Below are 21,564 nucleotides of genomic sequence, written 5' to 3' on the forward strand. Positions count from 1 at the left end.
ATGGTTCACCCGGGGCGCTATGGTTCACCCGGGGTGCTATGGTTCACCCGGGGTGCTATAGTTCACCCGGGGTGCTATGGTTCACCCGGGGTGCTATTGTTCACCCGGGGTGCTGTGGTTCACTCGGGTTGCTATGGTTTACCCGGGGTGCTATGGTTTACCGGGGGTGCTATGGTTCACCCGGGGTGCTGTGGTTCACCCGGGGTGCTATGGTTCACCCGGCGTGCTATGGTTCACCCGGGATGCTATGGTTCACCAGGGGTACAGCCATAAGATTCAAGTGTTTTCTCGACTTTCCTCTCTGTCTAATGGTGCCAATCTGCTTAAGTCGTGGCCACGTCTCTCGTGATGACGATGTCGTCCTCGTCAACCCACCATTCTCTGTTGGGTTCTTACTCTCTCCTTTCCGGCTCGTTCCATTTCCCCCCCCGAACACCAACAACAACACGGACAATAACAACACCAACAACAACACCAACAAGAACACCAACAACACCACCAACAACAACACCACCAACACCAACAACAACACCAACAACAACACCAACAAGAACACCAACAACACCACCAACAACAACACCACCAACACCACCAACACCAACAACACTAACACCACCACCACCAACAACACCAACAAGAACACCAACAACACCACCAACAACAACACCAAGAACACCACCAACACCAACAACAACACAGACAACAACAACACCAAGAACACCACCAACAACACCAACAACAACACCAACAACACCACCAACAACACCACCACCAACAACACCAAGAACACCACCAACAGCAACACGGACAACAACAACACCACCAACAACACCAACAACAACACCAATAACACCAACAACACCAACAACACCACCACCAACAACACCACCAACAACACCACCAGCAACACCACCAACAACACCAACAACACCAACAACAACACCAACAACACCACCAACAGCACCAACAACAACACCACCAACACCATCAACAACAACACCAGCAACAACACCAACAACAACACCAACAACCGCACGCTTTCCATCTCCTAAATTATTTCGGTAAAGTCACGTAGATAGAAAATAAAAATAACAGATAATAAAATTAAATAAAACAAAAGACTAAAAACACAACTAATATATTTAAAAAAAAATAAAAGCACAAAAAACCCACGACGTTTCGATCGCAACGCAAGCGGACTTCATCAGGCGGAGAGACTTCACCGCAAGAACCAGGAATACGAATTCATGCAGTCACGAAAGTTTAAAGTCTAAACTTTGTGACGCTTTCCATTCTCCTGTAGTCGTCCACGCCACTCCACGGTCCTGTGGCTAGAACCGTGCTCGGTTCGCCTTCTCGTCACTGCGCTGGTGTGTGTGGTGTGGTGTGTGGTGTGTGTGTGGTGTGTGTGGTGTGTGTGTGTGGTGTTTGTGTGGTGTGTGTCTGGTGTGTAGTGTGTGTGTGTGGTGTGTGTGTGTGTGGTGTATGTCTGGTGTGTGTGTGTGGTGTGTCTGTGGTGTGTGTGGTGTGTGTGGTTTGGTGTGTGTGTGTGGTGTGTGTAATGTGTGTGGTGTGTGTGTCTGGTGTGTGTGTGGTTTGTTTGGTGTGTGTGTGGTGTGTGTGGTGTGTATAGTGTGTGTGGTGTGTGTGTGGTGTGTGTGTGGTGTGTGTCTGGTGTGTGTGTGTGTGGTGTGTGTGTAGTGTGTGTGTGTGGTGTGTGTCTGGTGTGTCTGGTGTGTGTGGTGTGTGTGTAGTGTGTGTCTGGTGTGTGTGTAGTGTGTGTGTGGTGTGTGGTGTGTGGTGTGTGTGTAGTGTGTGTGGTGTGCGTGTGGTGTGTGTGTGGTGTGTAATGTGTGTGTGGTGTGTATGTGGTGTGGTGTGTGTGTAATGTTTGTGTGGTGTGTGTGTGTGGTGTGTGTGTGGTGTCTGTGTGGTGTCTGTGTGGTGTATGTGGTGTGTGGGCATGGTGTGTGTGTGTGGTGTGTAATGTGTGTGTGTGTAATGTGTGTGTGGTGTGTGTGTGTGTAATGTGTGTGTGGTGTATGTGTGGTGTATGTGATGTGGCTGTGATGTGTGTGTGGTTTGTATGTAATGTGTGTGTAGTGTGTGTGTGATGTGTGTGTGCGTGATGTGTGTGTGTGCGGTGTGTGTGCATGGTGTGTGTGCATGGTGTGTGTGCTGTGTGTGTGTGTGTGGTGTGCGTCTCTCTCGCAAGGCCGGCCTATCAGCGACGGGGTTGGGTTTTGGGTTTTGGGCCCAATTCCTTTAAGCAAATAAATTCTCTTTAGCACGTTCATCGGAAATCATAAAAAACAACAACCTCGTGCAAAGCCCATCGAGGCTGATTGAACTTCCCTGACCCCCTGACCCCCAGCCCGCCCGCCAGCCCGCCCGCCCGCATTTTTATTTGCACCGGAGCAACGCGAAAATAGCTTTTATCAGAATTTTGATAAATAAGAAAGGAGGGAGAAGGAGGGGGGGGGGAGTCTGGAGGCTGTAGGGGGCTGGAGGCTGGAGGTGGTGGTGGTGATTGTGGTGGTGCAAAAAAAATCAACTTTGAGTGTGAGAAGAAAGGGGTTGCCCCGTACCCCCGCGCCGAGGTGACCGCTGGGGTCAGAGGCCTGCTGAGCCCCGGAAGATGGAGAGGAGAAAAAACAGGAGGAACATAGACATTGAGTAGGGAGAGAGGGGGTAGAGAGAGGGAAGGGGTAAGAAGGAGGAGAGCAGAGCGTGGAATCTTTTGTGAAATCTTTCATTTAAACAGGGGGGGGGGGGAATGATGAATGAAGTAAAGTGCCGACTACACCGAGCATCTTCTTGTTTCCTCTGATCGTTAAAAATAAAAGAGAGAGAGAGAGAGACAGAGAGAGAGAGAAGACAAACGGAGAGTCGTGAGGTGCCCCCCCCCCGCCCACCACCACGAATTTTGCCGTCACAAGCCGAAGATTCTAAAATGGATGGGACGATTAAAGAACATGAAAAAACAGAACAAGAGAGGCGGGTGGAGCTCGTCGCTCATGTCCAGGGGGCAGTCGTCGCTGGAGACGGGGAGAGAGGGAGAGAGGGCGCGGTGGTTGATCGACGTCGATGATTTCTCATTGTGACGGGGGAGCGGTGCCACGTGACGCACATCGTGGGGGCGCCTCGCTGGCTAGATGTTAACTACCTCGTCTGGTACACAGGAAGTCGTGGGTTCGATCCAGACCCTGACGCCTGCTGCTGTATATTTGGAGTCTGCGTCTCTCTCTCATCATCATCACGGTGGCTAGGAGATGTTAACTACCTCGCCTGGTGTACAGGAGGTCGTGGGTTCGATCCCTACCCTGACAGCCTGCTGCTGTAATATTTGGAGTTTGCGTGTCTCTCTCTCTCTCTCCCCGTGGTCGCGTGGATTCTATCCGGCTCCTCTGGTTGTTTTTCCCTCCACATTCTAGAATCGACGTCACGCACTTGGAGTGTTTAGCCACTGCTGTACGTGTCCACGTGATGATGACGACGATGATGATGATGAGCCACTTCCGCTGACCTCTCATTTGCGGTAGCGAGGTGGCTCCTGACAAAGAGCTACACAGCTCAGTTGGGCCTTTTCCTGATAAAATCAAAAAATAAAATAGTTTTAGGTTTAGTTTAGGAGTGCTGCTATCGCCCGAGCCCAAGGTCATCGCGTGTTGTAGGCCCTTCTTACAGGCCCTCCGTTTCCTGTTGACTGCTACAGCTGTAGAGGCAGCAACAGCGAGGGTCGATGGATCACACACGGATGGGATTGCGAAACTCCCTTCTGCCCGTGGGTGGGCGTCGAGGAGGGGCCGTGCCCCCTTGGCTCTGCCCCGCGAGAAGTCGGCGCAGGATAAAGCGTGGACTCCATCTGTTCCACCTGCGTGGGATAGAGCGTTGCCTCCTCGCACGCGTTTGGGGTTTCTCCAGGCTGTTATTGGTGATGTAGATGACGATGCTATTGTTGGTGATGTCGATGTTGATGATGTTATTGTTGATGATGATGTTGATGTTGTTGATGTTATTGATGATGATGATGTAGATGATGTAGATGTTGATTATGTTACTGTTGATGATGATGTAGATGTTGATGATGTTACCGGCTTGACGGGGAGTGACAACAGCTGATGATGTAGTATGTATATATTTGATGCGCAATGTAATTTTTCTACAAGCTCCCCTCCCCCATCAACGGAGTCTCTCTCTCTCTCGCTCTCTATCCTTCCTTCACTTAAATCTTCTTTCCGTTTCCCAGCCGTGACCTGCCGCGCGACTCCTCATCAACGCGCGGGCACCTAAGCCAACGACATCCGAGACCCTGGGGTTCAAGGGCCTGCAGGCAACTTTGTTCCAATCCCACGGGCCTCGCAATGGTTTCGACGGTATCACGGGAGCCAGCAAACATCCGTGGACGTTCAGTTCAGTTTCATTGTATTTAGGCAGAGCGCCCTGTGAGCCATGCGGCCCTTGACTCGGGCGCAACCGCAACAAACAAAAACATGAACAAGCAACAGACGTGAGAGAATCTTCACTTAAAGCGTCCGTCACTGCGGGAATTCATATTCTTTGGGTCTTTCGGTGAAGTCACGTAGCTAGGTAAAATTTCACAAAATAATAAAACATCACGACGTTTCGATCGCAACACAAGCAATCGCCTTCAGGTGAAAAAAGTACAGCAGGCGGACTGCCGAGGCAGGAAGAAATACAGCGAGAGAGCTACTGCAGCCAAAGGTTATTAAGGTTTCAGATGGGTACAACCCAAGGGTAAGTGGGCGGGGCTAGAGATGTAATTTGCAAGTCAATGTAAGATCGCAGAGCTAGGAATACCTCAGCTTATTATGTCAGCATTAACCACAATACTTGTGGTCAGAATGCAAAAGACCCAAAGAATACAAGAGGCGTGAGGTTCAAGCCCTGGTGGGCGCGGAGTGCTGGGCCGGTTTCTCCGTATCACGGGGAGGTGTTGCACGATAACGGTTGTGAAAGAATGCATTGAGCCAGCGACTCTTGAGATCCCGAGTTCACGTCCCGGAGACCAGGTGTCTATCCCACGCAGTTCGTACTGGCCTCGGCATCGTCGGCGAAGCGGGGGGGATGAAAACAAATCTGCGCTCCCGGGTTTCAAGCCGTGGGTTCTGGGTGTCTCTCGTACTCTCTCTCTCTCTGGGATTCACGATGGCTACGACTGATGGACTGCGCCCAACACCGCTCAGAACCCGAGTCTGAGCCGCCGGGAATGCGTTACGCGGGCGTTGGAATCGGCCCAGTGCCGGATGAAGCGAGTGCGGGGCCTGTAGCGAAATTAACCTTATGGCTGGACCCCGGGGTCCCGAATAAACGGAAGTCAAAATCGTAATGAATGCATTTATTTTTTGGCGACTCCGTCCCACCGCGCACACAAACGCCGCGACCCGCCTGGCGCGGATCATTCTGTCATGTCGTGTAGTCCAAGTACAGCAGCGAGGATGAATGCGCAAAAGAGCTGAACAAGCGAATGCGCTCCACGCTCGGGTATGGGCAGGATCATAATAAGTCTTATCCAAAGCTGCTCAAACTGCCTACACGACTTAAGTCCTTTATTTGTCATAACGGTATGCATAACACAGTGAAACTGCTCTCTTTAATCTTCATTATTTGTGAGCTACAAATATCTGCAGCCAGGATCAATCGATGGCAATCCTATTCCCTGCAAATATTTAACAGATGAGATGCGTTGCACCGTTAATTCCTCCTGTTTGATAATACTTCTCTTGTCCGTATGCATCTGTGCAGATAGGTTTGTTTTTTTTGTATCGATGCGGATAAGAGGAGCGGCGACCCACTGCTCTGTAGAGTAACTTTGGTATTCACGCTTGTTACAATATGAACAGCGCATTGCAAACGCGTACTATTTTATGTACCGTTGACAAAGTGCGTTCACAAATCCACACTGAGAAACACGATGATTGACAGAGGGGTGTAAATTATGTTCCATCGTGTATTTAAATAGAGGTACTGCAGGTAAGCAGTTGTCAGTTGTAAAGGCATAGTTTAACAAGACAACACTTGCCACCATCCTTCAAACCCATTGGTGAGAAAGAGCAAAGTTTTTGCTTACATTATAGCAAATATTGACTTAAAGCTTTCGTGGCTGCAATAATTAATATTGTTTGGGTCTTTCGGTAAGGCCAAGTAGACAGAAAAAAAACACGGTAGGACCAATACCTCAACCCTGGCTGGTCATTGTTTTAATGCTGTGGGCACACACGAAATTGATTTTTCCAAGACGAAGGTACTCTGCAAGCCCACTGGCTATCAACAAAGATTCGTTCATGAAGCCATCCAGATATATAATCACAGAGACAATTTCAACCGATGGGTACAAACTGAGCAATCATTGGAAGGACGTTATTAACCAGTTTAAGTCATAGCTGGCTGTGATGTTCCCAGCCGACCACCTTCCGATGTTAGTTGTTATTTTCGGCTCTCTGATTTTTTTACGTTAACAGATTAAATTTCTCACACGAACACAGCCACCTCGCGCGCCATCCTCGAGGCTGCTGCTTCACGATCTCCCATTAACATGCTCATCTCTCACATTAACATAGCCACCTTGGCACGCTCGCCGTGTACAAGGCCCGGCGGTCTCCCATTAACATGCTCGTCTCTCACATTAACATAGCCACCTTGGCACGCTCGCCGTGTAGAAGGCTCGACGATCTCCCATTAACATGCTAATTTTAGCCTGGCACCCCTCTGATTGGTGGAAAGCCCACCACCGCCGCGTTGGCATTGGCTGCTGACATTTGGGCTACGCCCATTTAAAATCTTTATAAGCAGTTGTCTTTAGAAGCTAACCCCCTTTTCCTGAAGACAACCGCTTGTGTTGCGATCGAAACATCGATATTTTTTCTGTCTACGTGGCTTTACCGAAAGACAAAGAATACATTATAATAGATTGTTTATGCGAGAGCTTATGGGACCCTGGGGTCCCGCCATAAGGTTCATATGTTATAAAGAGGCCCAAAATGAAATAAACACTTAAATATTAAAACACGCTAATTTTTTACTTGCGTAGTAAAGTTATTGTATTTTTTGCATTTTCTATACAGCCAGATAATACGACAAATCGCTAACTTCAAACACCCGGTCGTTCATGAAAGTCGAAGGCAGTATAGTACTATAGTAATAGAGCGAGTGCAGAATCGCTGAACCGGAGTTGGTAGCTTGAAAGCGTTTAGCGCGGGGCCCTTGAAAGTGCGGGGCCCGTAGCTACTACTACATTTGTAGCCACTTTTGCTACCAGCATCATCCGGCACTGTATTAGCCGTGTCAAAATACCTCCCTCCAAAGCGCTTCACTCAATTTCTTCAGAACCCCTTTCTTGTTTCCTTATTTCGTCCTTCTTCACAACCACCTTTTCGTGTTCGGTTTGCGCTCCTTCAGTACAGTGACACGTGGACTCCGTCGCGTGCGGGCGCAGGCCCATTCATAGCCGCCCGCTCGCGAGCAGCATTTGCCTCAACAGTCCCCAAAAAGTCTAAATTTTGACTTAAAACTTTCGTGACTGCAGGAATTCATATTCTTGGTTATTTTCGGTAAAGTCACGTAGGAAAAAAAAAATGGAAAATAATAAAAGCTTAATAAGAGCTTTGATTATTTTCAATGTTTTTTATTATTTTATTACTTTTGTACATCGCGAAAGAAGTTGAACGTGACCTGTGCATGCGCCGGGTTAGAATACACCACTCGCAAGTGTCTCTAGGCCCAAGTTTCAAGTCCAAGTCGGGGGTTGCCTCAGCTCATCATCATCACCACCAACATCCCCCCGGGCTTGATCAAAACGAGTAACCGCTTTGCATGTACGTTGAACTTCTTTCGCACCGTACACAGCCAATCGGAGGTGTGGGGGAAGGAGGACGACAAAACACGTGGGAGGCCGAGAGTGGTCGCCGTCACGTGGACAGACCGAGCCTCCGCCGCCCGCCCTGCCATGGGAACGTGGAATGTCCACCACAGGCGCCAAGAGACGCCCAGCTGCGACGAGCGCAGCGCCCCGCGCATCTCTTCGCACACATTTCTCAGTTACGATTTTGTTGTTTTGTAATTGTTTATTTATTGTTACACGTTTTGCTTTAAAATTGTACACACTGAGCTTCACGAGCTGACGAACACTCGGGGGGGGGGGGGGGGTTTGCCACGGGGTCACGGTTTCGCAAGAAGACGCGAGAGTCGCGATATGTGACGACCATCATAACGGCATCAGTTCCCCCCAATAAAAACCCTGAAATTCACATTTTTTTACCAAAAAGATTTGTTGTACTGCCCGGTACGAAGTCATCGCCAACACCCCCGCCCCGCTGGTGGTCACATCTGTGAAAAAGAGCCTCACGGATAATCGGATTCCTCCTGCAGTCAAAATACGGATTCCGATTCCGAGTGAAGACCGCTTGAAAGTGATCTAAAACGGGCGCTCACTCGGCGGCTTGAGCCTGCCGCGATCATTACAAATCTTTACAAATCGTTACAAATACGCCGGCTTGCGAAAAATAACGCCGACGTCAGCATCGCAGCGTCGGTTGACCCCCCCGACAAGGCAATTTTAACTAACGTTGAACCGGCGGACCCGTTTCGCGACCTTTCGACCGTCGGTTCGAGTCGTTTCGAAACGAAAAAAAAAACGTCAAAGCGGTGCGACGGGGGGCGGTCGCGGACGACGCTTCGGCCAACGGTCGCGGTTCCTAGCGCCGCGCGGGGCTCGCACGTGGCATCGCGGCCAAAGCTTCGACGGGCCAGACGGATCCGCGCGCCTCTTGCCGAGGCTTCCTGCGAAGCGCGCGGATCCATCGGGCCGTCGCGAGGGGCGGCTTCCGGCGACCTGCCCCCCCCCCCCCCCCCGAGGCTGACGACGGCGGCTTCCGCGCGCGGTTGGCCACGGCGCGTCGCGAAAGGAGCGCGACACGCGGACGCGCACGTTGCGCCGCGAGCGTGCAAGCCCCGGGTGGTGGTGGGGGGTCTCCTGGAGAGAGGGGCTGCCTTCTTGCAATTCTGCCGGGGGGCTGTCCCCTGTGTAGTCGCTGCAGCAGCGTGCCTCAGGAGGATAACATCAGCACGCGTCGCATATACGCAAAGCTTTCGGTAGGTGTATCCGCGGAACAAGAAATATACATTAACGTTTTACTCTCAAAGCAATTGCAGGGCTGCGCCTTTGCCGTTAATTAACAAACAAAAAAGTCACCTTAAAGGCAAACAAACGTAAGCTCTTAAATAGATTAGTTATTTATTTGCACTTCGCCATCGGATAAAATTCCCAGTGAGGAGCCAGCGGAGGCCGAGCGGGCGAGGAGTCGCCCCTCCCGCGGCTCCTCCTCACGGCGGAGCCCCCCGGCGTCGTCGGGGGCTCCGTGGGGAGCCTCCTCTTCAGCTGGGGGGGGGGGGGCTCCCTCGTCAGCCGCTCCACCGCTCCCATTGCACCACACACACAGCGAGTCACTTCGCCACGATGAACCCAGGACCGAGAGGCTGGGTTAGAGTCCGGGTGTGAGCTGTCCTCAATGAACCCAGGACCGAGAGGCTGGGTTAGAGTCCGGGTGTGAGCTGTCGTCAATGAACCCAGGAGTGACAGGCTGGGTTAGAGTCCAGGTGTGATCTGTCCTCAATGAACCCAGGACCGAGAGGCTGGGTTAGAGTCCGGGTGTGAGCTGTCCTCAATGAACCCAGGAGTGAGAGGCTGGGTTAGAGTCCGGGTGTGAGCTGTCCTCAATGAACCCGGGACTGGGAGGCTGGGTTAGAGTCCAGGTGTGAGCTGTCGTCAATGAACCCAGGAACGAGAGGCTGGGTTAGAGTCCAGGTGTGAGCTGTCCTGAATGAACCCAGGACCGAGAGGCTGGGTTAGAGTCCAGGTGTGAGCTGTCCTCAATGAACCCAGGACCGAGAGGCTGGGTTAGAGTCCGGGTGTGAGCTGTCCTCAATGAACCCAGGAGTGAGAGGCTGGGTTAGAGTCCAGGTGTGAGCTGTCGTCAATGAACCCAGGAGTGAGAGGCTGGGTTAGAGTCCAGGTGTGAGCTGTCATCAATGAACCCAGGAGTGAGAGGCTGGGTTAGAGTCCAGGTGTGAGCTGTCCTCAATGAACCCAGGACCGAGAGGCTGGGTTAGAGTCCGGGTGTGAGCTGTCCTCAATGAACCCAGGTCTGAGAGGCTGGGTTAGAGTCCGGGTGTGAGCTGTCCTCAATGAACCCAGGTCTGAGAGGCTGGGTTAGAGTCCAGGTGTGAGCTGTCCTCAATGAACCCAGGAGTGAGAGGCTGGGTTAGAGTCCGGGTGTGAGCTGTCCTCAATGAACCCAGGACCGAGAGGCTGGGTTAGAGTCCGGGTCCTCAATGAACCCAGGAGTGAGAGGCTGGGTTAGAGTCCGGGTGTGAGCTGTCCTCAATGAACCCAGGACCGAGAGGCTGGGTTAGAGTCCAGGTGTGAGCTGTCCTCAATGAACCCAGGACTGATGAGGATGGGTTAGAGTCCGGGTGTGAGCTGTCCTCAATGAACCCAGGACCGAGAGCCTGGGTTAGAGTCCGGGTGTGAGCTGTCCTCAATGAACCCAGGACCGAGAGGATGGGTTCATCGCAGCGACGTGAAATCTGCAGGCGGTGGACCCGCCGTGTGTGTGGTGCAACGGGAGGGGAGGAGCGGCGGCCTCTAGCGGCAAGCGAGGGAGGATCCCTCACCTCGTCACTACTCCCTCACCTCGTCACTCCGCCTCTACTCGTCACTACCCCTTCACCTCGTCACTCCGCCTCTACTCGTCACTACCCCCTCACCTCGTCACTCCGCCTCTACTCGTCACTCCCCCTCACCTCGTCACTACCCCCTCAACCTCGCCACTACCCCCCTCACCCGCGCCACTCCGCCTCTCTACCGCTCACCTCGCCACAACTCCACTCTCGCACAGCGGTGCCGCTGCGGCTGCATCACTCCCAACGGGGATTCAAAAAGCCACGGCATAATTGCGCGCACGTGCACACATTGCAACGGTCTGCATCAAAAAGGCGATTAACCCGATCGAAGCGAAAACAACGCAGAGCGATCGGGGTGCGCGGAACGGCGATGCGGATGATGAAACGTGACCGCTCGTACACCCGGACGGGAAACGTCTGCCCTGCGAGGGCGAGTGCCGAAATATAATTTGCGGACAGGGCACGCGGGCGGCTTGGGAGGTTGGGACGAGAGCCCGGCAGGAAAGAGCCGCAGGTGGCATCGGGGAGAGGAGGAGGTTGGTGTGGATGTGGGACGCGCGTGGAGGATGGATGGAGGAGGACAGGGTGAGCGACTCGGTGGGTCGAGACTGGAGCGTGGCACGAGAGCGGTGTGGACGCCACCAGGAAGAGGAGGTGGGATGCTTCTTCTTTGGTGCTTTCGGTAAAGTCACGTAGAATGAGAATAAAATAATAAATTGATAAAATAAAATAATAATATTATTGCGTTATTTTATACAATAATATTATTGTGTTATTTTATTTTATCAATTTATTATTTTATTCTCATTCTACGTGACTTTACCGAAAGAACCAAAGAAGATGAATCCTTGCAGTCACGAAAGCTTTAAATCGAAATTTGAGGTGGATGCTGATGAGGCGGGACGCGTGCGCGGGGTGCCGGAGGTCAGGTGACCACGACGGACGCCGGAGTGGCGCCCAGGCGGCCAGCGACCAAGGTGGCGGAGGCGATGACGATGATGATGGAGACTGTAGGAGGAGCGCACGAAGCACGTGCCGACTGTGTAATCAAGGAGAAGCCCCCCAAACGTCAGATGGTAGTGGTGGCGAGATTGCAAGAGGGTCGGGTGTCGACCTGAGCAACGGCCGCGGGATCTGGCAGGGGGGAGGGAAGGAAGGGCGAGTCGTCGCGGCACCAACATCAATGATGCCACGGTGAGGTCCTCCGATCTGGAGGTTGTGAGATCCTCCGAGTCCCTCCGACGTGCTGCGGCGGTGGCGGCCGCGTCGACCGATGGGGGCAGGGCGTGGGGGGCAATGACGCCGGACGGCCCCCCCCCCCCCCGCCCGCGCAGGAGTCGGTCAGTAGTAGAGGATTCCGAAACTGCCCTTTCCGTTCTGGTGGAACGAGTTGCCCACGATGGAGATGAACATCTCGGCGGGAAGGTCGCCCGACGTCTCCGTCGCCGCGCCTGTCCCGCACGCCTGCCGCGACGACGACGACGACGACGACGATGCCCGCCAGACGCACCCCGACGTGACGGGAGGGGGAGAGGCGTCGGGAGGCAGGAGACAGAAGCGCGAGCGAGCGAGCGAGTCAGTGAGCGAGCGAGTCAGCGAGCGAGCGAGTCAGCGAGCGAGCGCGTCAAACGAGACAACTGCGCCTTTGGAGAGAAACGGCGTTTCCGTTGCGGAGAGCGGCGGCGCGGGAGATTAGCGCACGGCGCTGTGGGCCCAGCGATCCCAGTTTACCCTTTCTGGCAGTAAAATAGCTGTGCTGAGATGTTAAAACAGCAAACAGAAACATTTTGGCAAGGAATCGTGTCTGCATTAACCGCATGTACTTGTGGTGAACACGCAAACGGACAAAAAAACACGCTCTGGTAGTATACGATGATGCGTCGTCTTTAAAACGGATTGGTCCACACGAGAGGAGAGTTTTATTTAGGGTCTCGTCTCAAACCGGCGTTAGACCAGAGGAAGCCAAAAGGTGCACAGAGCAAAGGCAACGCCACTTTTAACATCTCAACACAGCCGTTTTATTGCCAGAAAGGGTAGATACCTATTCTTAGATTGTGATACTGGCAAGGGATGGTCCCGTGATCCAGTCTGATTCTTTACCAGGGCTCGTGGTCAGCATCAAGCAATATCCGAATCGATGCCGGGCCACCCGCTCTCCTTCGCTAAGCCCACACTCGCGCATGTGGTGAAGTATGGTCAAACAGCCGCCGTGATCAACACGGCATGGGGCGGCAAGCCTTTATATCCAACAGTGGATTGACGGTGGTTGTGAATTATTCCATTGCGTGACCGCAACGTGTGTGGTCAGAGAGACCCTTAGGAACACGCGACTGTGGTTTACGAATCTAAAGTTTCACTTTATCGGTGCGATGTGCGAGTATATCGCTGTGACCCCCCCCCCCACTAAAACCAGCCCCCCGCCATTACCTCTCTAAAAACAAAGATCCCCCGTATAGCCTTAACAGACTGTTGGGGCAAGTGCTTGTTAGCAAGCAGCACCCTGGGGGAAAAGAGAGAGACAGAATACACAACGGTCGGGGTCAAGCTCGAACCCACGACCTCCCGCGCACCAGGCGAGGGAGATAACATCCCGCCACCGTTTCCGTCAGTCACCTGCGTTTCCATCGGCTGCTCAGAGTTGGCGGCGGCGGCGGCGATGCTTTCCCTCCACTCCCTCTTCGTCTGCGACGAGTTCATCAGCTCCACGGCGATCGCCTCCTCGGGCTCCAGCAAGTCTGTCGTCGTCGCCCGCCCGCCATCGCCGCCCCCCTCCTCCTCGCCCTCGTGAAACGGAAGCGACGGGCTCTGTCCGAGGTTGCCTGCGGTTGCAACGGGTGGGAAACGCAGGGTCCGGCGAGAAGGGGCGATCGGAGTCATCGGGAATCTTTGTATTAAGTTTTGTTAACAGTTCTTTTGAGGCATCCATGCCCGCTCGTCGCGCTCGCTCGCGCATCGTCAACCGCTCGCCCACCGTCACTTTCATCATCGTGTTATTTCACGCATCGTCGTATTTACAGTATGCACAGCAAGCAAAAGCGCTATCCGGCACTTTGCCATCCAGAATGCTCCATAAACCGGGAGCTGTCATAGACTGTAAAGGCCCACCGAGCAACGTAGCTCTTTTTCAGAAGCAACCTGATCACAAATGATAGCCCAACGAAGTGGCTTATCACGTAAAAATGTATAGCGGCCAAATACTCTTGAATGCATGTTGATTCTAAACGTGAAAGGGGAAATAACCGGAGGTCGGGGAGAAAAATCCACACGACCACGGAGAGGGAGACGGAACACGCGCAAACTTCCGAATATACAACAGGTGTCAGGGTCGGGATCGAACCCACGGCCTCCTGCATACCAGGCGAGGTAGTCAACATCTCGCCCCCATCGTGAAGCCATTCGGCGTCTTGCCGTGCGCTTATCGAAGATCCGTTGTTGTTTACGGAAGTCTCAGGGATCTGCCGAGTGGTGGTGCTAGCGGCAGCCTGTACACAGAGTACTGTACTGTACCACTGCATACTGCACTCACTGTACTACTGTATACTGCACTCCGCACTGTTTCACTGTACAGTACTGCTTTTGCATTACTACCGTGCATTGCACTGTATTACTGTGCACTGCACTGTACTACTGGGCACTGTGTGGCGCCACTGAACTGTACTACTGTATACTGTTCTGTGTTACTTGTACTGTACTGTATACTGTACTCTAAACGGGCCCCGTTGCTTCTCTACAATCAACTTGAGAATAATCCACAACGGACTGGCGAGTACCTTTGTGCAAAAAAAACATACATCGATCATTGGAATCGTAGTTCAAATGTAGGCCTAGTTAGTTTATTTCGTTTTAAAAAAGGGTTTTGCGCGCTCGGAATATTTTGTCGCACCGTAGGCACGACTCCCTGATTCTTGGAGGTTCAGGGGAAGCACAACAGGGGTGGTAGTGCAGCAAAACGCTCTGCTGTCCCCGGCATCCGTGTGGGAGATAAGATCCGATGAGCTGTGGAAGCTCTTTTTCACAGATGTCCAGTGAGGGGGCACAGGGCGAGCGAGTTACCGCAACGACCAATACAACAACAAAACAACAGACAGAGAGAGCGCAAGATAGAGAAGGGGTTGTGAAGTGACGAGCATACACACGCAGACAGTCCCCGGGTTGCGCAAGACCCGACTTACGGAAATCCCACCTTAAGGAAATGCTCCCAAGAATCGTGTTTGAAAAAAGATCCGAGTTCAACTTGCGGGAATGTTTGCCTTGGTTACGTAAGCAGTGTGTGGGATGAGTCGAGGGTTCTGTATTGGGTTCTGTATGGGATGAGTCGAGGGTTCTGTATTGGGTTCTGTATGGGATGAGTCGAGGGTTCTGTATTGGGTTCTGTATGGGATGAGACGAGGGTTCTGTGTGGGATGAGAGTTCTGTATGGGATGAGACGAGGATTCTGTATGGCATGAGGGTTCTGTATGGGATGAGACGAGGGCTCTGTATTGGGTTCTGCATGGGATGAGACGAGGGTTCTGTATGGGATGAGACGAGGGTTCTGTATGGGATGACACGAGGGTTCTGTATTGGGTTCTGTATGGGACGAGACGAGGTTCGCGTGTCTCGGCACACGAGCGATAAGTGTCGGACGAGACGAGGCTTCCGTATTGTATAATTGTTCTGCATTGCACCACGCTGCCGCGCCAGACGAGAGACGGGGGCTGTATGTCGCCCAGAGATAAGGGCTTCCAAACAGATCGGTCTACGGGCTCGACGTCGCGTCTCCCTCCACGGGGGGGTTGGGGGGGGGCCGTCGTTTCTTAACCCATTTTCTCCGGGGGCAATGAGGCGTTCCGGCCGGCGCACTAAATAAACCCGCCGCATTCGTCCCAAGTCAACTCCGACCGATGAACATACATCGAAAGCCCCGCTTTGCAGCCAACGATAGATAATTTCACTTTAAAGAAATTTGTAAAAAAAATAAACTCCCGCCGACATGAACCTCGGCACACGGGTCAATGGTTCCGACCCCGTGGGGAAACGCGCGGATCGACGCGAGAAAATGCTACAAGCGGCACTGATCGGGATCTCGCCGATCAACAGAATCAATCCCTCCAGAGCGCTCGCTTGCTCGCTCAGGTTCGCAAGCACGTGGTTGGGGTGGGGGAGGGGAAGGGCTGGGCAGAGCCGCCGAGTTCAAATCCCGACCGGGGTCTGCACATTCCCCGTACGTGGCCGGGGTTGCCACGCGCGCGTTGCTGGCGGAGCGGTGACCACGCTCGTTGCATCGCGGCGAGAAGGGACTCGGTTCGATTCCCGGTCATCACCTGATGATGACCGTTTGTGTTATGGTCGAAACGTCGTGAGAATTTTTATTGTTTTATATATATTTTATTATTTTATTGCTTCCCTTCAACGTGACTTTACCGAAAGAGCTAAGAATATGAATTACTGCAGTCACGAAAGCTTTAAATCAAAAGGTTAAAACCACTTACGCAACATTGCCCTCGATTGCTAGACTAGCTATTTACTATTTTTAAAAACTTTACCAGGCAAGGCCCACTGAGCCACGTAGCTCTTTTTCAAACGCGGCCTGACCACCAATTGTAGCTCAACGGAGTGGCCTATCAACGTCACGTGGACACGTAGAGCAGCAGCCAAATACGCTAAACGCGTGACGTCGATTCTAATTTTGGAGGGGGAAAAAATCGGGAGGACCCGGAGAAAAATTCACAACGACCACGGGGAGAGGGGACACGAAAACTCCAAACACACAAGCAGGCGTCAGAGATCGGGGTAAAACCCACGACCTCCTGCACACCCGGCGAGGTAGTAAACATCTCCTAGCCACCGCGGCACCACGGCGATTATACCCGTCTGTGAAACGTAGCGCCTTCGCGACAGCTTCACACTGTGCGAATGATGCCAACACCAAATGTACGACTTATTTTTATCATAACTCTTACGAGCTTAACCCCTGCCTCCCACCCTTCTGCCACTTGTTCCCGAGCGTTCTTCATGCGATCTCAATGTAGCTTTTCCATCCTCGCAGAGGGTTCGCTTAATGTACCTAGATGGTTTCACTTCAACCCTCGGGTTTGCAAGAGCTTAGAAGGTGCATCACTGGTGGCCGGGCTGAGAGACTCGCAACATAGGGTCTCAGTCTGGGTTCATCACGGGCAGCTCAGACCCGAATTCAAACCCAGGCTCTCAGTTGGTGTTCACCACGGGCAGCTGAGACCCGGACTCAAACCCAGGCTCTCAGTCTGGGGTTCATCACGGGCAGCTGAGACCCGGACTCAAACCCAGGCTCTCAGTCTGGGTTCATCACGGGCAGCTCAGACCCGAATTCAAACCCAGGCTCTCAGTCTGGGGTTCATCACGGGCAGCTGAGACCCGGACTCAAACCCAGGCTCTCAGTCTGTGTTCATCACAGGCAGCTGAGACCCGAATTCAAACCCAGGTTCTCAGTTGGGGTTCATCACGGCCAGCTGAGACCCAGACTCAAACCCAGGTTCTCAGTTGGGGTTCATCACAGCCAGCTGAGACCCGGACTCAAACCCAGGCTCTCAGTCTGGGGTTCATCACGGGTGGCCAAGTCCCGGACTCAAACCCAGGCTCTCAGTCTGGGGTTCATCACGGGCAGCTGAGACCCGGACTCAAACCCAGGCTGTCAATCTGGGTTCATCACGGGCGGCTGAGACCCGGACTCAAACCCAGGTTCTCAGTTGGGGTTCATCACAGGCGGCTGAGACCCGGACTCAAACCCAGGCTCTCAGTCTGGGGTTCATCACGGCCAGCTAAGACCCGGACTCAAACCCAGACTCTCAGTCTGGGGTTCATTACGGGCAGCTGAGACCCGGACTCAAACCCAGGCTCTCAGTCTGTGTTCATCACGGGCAGCTGAGACCCGGACTCAAACCCGGGCTCTCAGTCTGGGGTTCATCACGGCCAGCTAAGACCCGGACTCAAACCCAGGCTCTCAGTCTGTGTTCATCACGGGCAGCTGAGACCCGGACTCAAACCCAGGCTCTCAGTCTGGGGTTCATCACGGGCAGCTGAGACCCGGACTCAAACCCAGGGTCTCAGTCTGGGGTTCATCACGGGTGGCCAAGTCCCGGACTCAAACCCAGGCTCTCAGTTGGGGTTCATCTAGTGGCTGGTGAGAGGCTCCTCTTGGTGAAGAGGCTGCCGTTGCCGACGGGCTCCGCGCCCGTCGCCTCGCGGGGCCGTGCCCCCGGAGCGACGGCGATTTCAGAGTCTCGCGGAGCCGTGCACAATGATCTTTGATATTCATTAATCTTTTTTCCCGGAATCCGATCGACTGTACGTATGCGGTCGATGGGAGAATTCAATTTTTGTGAATCCACCTTTGGTCACGTGGTCGGGGTGGCCTCTGAATTGTCCATTAGTTTGCTTCCCAACGATCGCCGTAAAACGAATTACGTGCGCAATGCGGGACAAATGGGGCCTTGCAGTCCTTCTAGTCGGTTTTGTCTCTCCGTTCGGACAGGAGAATGATTTAGGCATCACTTCACGATTGACGAATTTCATTTCCGCGCAGGCATTTAGTCAAATAGGTTCACCGATTGTGCTCCAACAATTGGTCCCGCTTCCTTCATGTTCACGCGCAGTCATTCCATCTCGTGCAGGAGCGTTCCCTGTGCCCACGCTGCCAAGGACAGCGTTTGACTGCTCGAAATGCGCCATCGCTTCCATCTGCAAAACGGTACAATCCCTGGCAAAACGTCATCTCGGTTTTTTTTCGCTGTCGAGATGCGCATAAAATTCCTCCGCCAATTTTACCATTTTCACCCCTTCCCGCTCTCATCCGCGGAAGAGTCACCCATGACATAAACAAATGCGGCTGGGCTGCCACGTGATGTTTTCGCGAATAATCGCCCAAAACCCTCAGCCGGGCGGTGGTGGCTATGCACATGGCCTCTGCAATCCTGCAGCGCGGAGGCGGCGAAGGTTGGTGGATCGTCGCACGACCATATTCCCTGGCTTGCCAGAAGGCAGTATATGTTGATTCGATGCAAATAACCCAACCAATAAGAGGTGGTGCACATTCTCGGATTAACGTGATGCATTGCAACTTACGCGACGACATTAACCCCTCTGGTCTTCGCACCCGATAAGCTCACAGAAGTCACATCACCTTTACTCGCACGCGTAGGTTGTACTGCGGGTACTCCAGTGTGTCCCCCCCACATGTATATCACATGTATAATCACTCGTTAGTGGGGGTTGGATAAACATCCAAAAATATGATCACAGAGCTTGGGCGATTGTTAAGTCTGTGGAATCCCTCGCCTCTGAGTCTAAGGAAATCTCACAAATTCGTAACTTTCACTTAGATTTATTTTTATTACATAAAATATATTAGATATTGTACAAGATCCATACTCTTTGGTTCTATTCGGTAAAGTCACGTAGGTAAAAAATAAAATAACAAAAATCACGACGTTTCAGCCACAACACAAGTGGCCTTCATCAGGTGAAGGGACCGTGCTGTCATGAGGACAGCGTTGGAGTGAGTCCTCATGACAGCACGGTCCCTTCACCTGATGAAGGCCACTTGTGTTGTGGCCGAAACGTCGTGATTTTTGTTATTTTATTTTTTACCTACGTGACTTTACCGAAAAGAACCAAAGAGTATGGATCCTTGCAGTCACGAAAGCTTCAAATCTAGAATTGTACAAGATGTTTTTTTTTTAAGTCTCAACGGAAGTGGCTTATCATGTGAACATGTACAGCAGCCAAATACTTCAAAAGCACCTTTATAAATGTGGAGGGAAAAGAAAATAAAGAGGGCCATGAAAAAGAAATCCACACGACCACGTGGAGAACATGCAAACTCAAAAATACACAGCCGTCAGGGACGGGATGGGGGACCGAACCCCGACGCCCTCCTGCACACCTGACGAGGTAGTTAACATCTTGCCACCGCGGCGCCGCATAGCGTGGCAGGAGGAGGTTGCGGTGGTCGGGAAGCGCCTGCGGGGGCGTGGAAGGATGGGGCACGCAACGTTGGAGGTCGGGACGTAGGGCGTGGCAGATCGGTGCTGTAGACGTTATCGTGAGGCGCTAGCGATGGGTGGGACGCACGGTATGCAGGGCGGTGGAGGAGGGATAGGGTAAACAGGTTGGAGGTTGGGAAGAGAGAGTGGTGCAGGAGGCGGCAGGGATAGGTGGGACGCAGGGTGCGCGGGGTGGAGGAGGGCAGGACAGCGAGACGAGCATTGGAGTGGCACCCAGAGGTCAGCGACCAGTGGGGAAGAGAAGACGTAGAGACAAACGCGGTGGCGGAGGTGAAAAGGGCAGACCCCGGGGGGGGGAAGAAAAAAAAAATCGGGTGTCAACTGTTCAACAGCTCGGTGGACCTGGCAAAAACGGAAGGAAGCGATGGCGGGGCTGTGGTTGTTGTGGCACCGAATGGCACTGGCCGAGACTGACCTTGACAAGATCCGCCCCCCCCCCCCCCCCGACACACAAAGACGTGCGCCGATAGAAATCAACGAGAGAGCGCGCCAATTTGACGCGTTTTTAAACCCACTCGAATTAAGGGAAGGAACCGTCCGAGCGCGATCATTACCGAGTCGTGGAAGCGGGCCGGCAGGCTTGCTGTGTAATTCATTATAATTTCCAACAGAATAATCCCTCTTACTCCGACTACATCAATATTGCCATGGCTTAACTAGATAACAGCTGGTGGTGTCCAATAATAAAGCCACCCCCGTCCCACTTGCAACGTCTATTATCGTCGAATTTTTTTTTATATATATACACAAAAAAAATGTCTTCACACGGAGGATGATTATCACGCTGCGGGGCGTTCGGATCGCAAGCCGGAGGGGGTCGCGGGTTCGAATCTCGCTCGTCCGTCGACCCGGACGATGATCGTCATTATAATCGTCGTCATCTCTCCGTGATCGATAAACAGCAATTGGTGTCCAATAATAAAGCCACCGCCGTCCCGCTCCTAATGTCTATTCTCGTCTAATACTTTTTTTACAATACTTATTTTTTTGCACTTCACGCAGAAGATGATTATCACGCGCTGCGTCTTTCCGCTGCGGTGCGGGCCGTTCGGATCGCGAGCCGGCCATCGACGTGGACGATGACCGTCATTATCATCATCATCATCCACAAAATGAGCGCCAGCTGGTGAGAGGTCAACACGTTGCTGCTGTGCGGCGCCATTTGTCAATCCACTGCTAAACGTATCTTTTTCCTGTGCCACGAAGTAGGACCGTTGCCCGAAACGTCACCTATCATATATAATTCCCCCCCCCCCCCATTTAAGGGCACACACACGCACGCGCGAAGTGTTGATGACGGACGCGTTGAGTTTCCACTCCTTGAACGAGGGCATGCCCGCGCTGTGCAAAGCCAAGGAGGTCATAACGACCACACTTCGCCACGCCGGCGAAAGCTGCGAGCGTACACATGGGAGAGTGCACAGGCAGGGTTTACGGTAAGTGGATTCGTTCCGCTGCCATCTGCTGCCCGCCGCGTAGCCCCCCGAATGCCGGCATATGACAACGGTGGTCACCTGCCCGAGCAATATCCAGGCTCGGCCGCGCTGGGTTCCCCACATCTGACGACATCGTGCACATTTCCACGTGACCAGTTGGCCTGTGGGCACGTCTACGGCACTGCAGCTCCCCTGCTGCTGGAGCAGCCTGCTGCACCGTATTTGAGTCGACGCTTCTACTACCCTGTTATGAACTGTACCTTGTGTTCGTCAATCTAGATGACGATTTAAAAGTGCAAAGCTTCAGTGGCTTCCTAATATCGGAGGGAAGAGCGTTCCAGACGGCCCCATCACCAACATCATCAACATCACCAGCATCCCCCACTCCCTCATCATGCCCGTACCTC

The 21,564-nt window shown here is 52.8% G+C and overlaps 1 protein-coding gene across 1 annotated transcript in view; it reads right to left on the bottom strand.

Moving 5' to 3' along the window:
- Nucleotides 1-6,199: 6,199 nt before the first annotated feature.
- SHCBP1 (SHC binding and spindle associated 1) overlaps nucleotides 6,200-21,564 on the bottom strand; it is a 43,406-nt gene continuing 28,041 nt past the window's right edge. The window contains exons 13-14 of the mRNA XM_032977473.2: nucleotides 13,315-13,520; nucleotides 6,200-12,165 (exon numbers count right to left, since the gene is read on the bottom strand). Coding sequence (XP_032833364.2) covers nucleotides 12,043-12,165; nucleotides 13,315-13,520 — 329 coding nt within the window. The 3' untranslated portion in view covers nucleotides 6,200-12,042. The remainder of the gene's footprint in view (nucleotides 12,166-13,314; nucleotides 13,521-21,564) is intronic.

This window comes from Petromyzon marinus, chromosome 63, assembly GCF_048934315.1.
Source record: "Petromyzon marinus isolate PM22_M1 ecotype Great Lakes invasive population chromosome 63, UKy_Petmar_22M1.pri1.0, whole genome shotgun sequence".
NCBI lineage: Eukaryota > Metazoa > Chordata > Hyperoartia > Petromyzontiformes > Petromyzontidae > Petromyzon > Petromyzon marinus.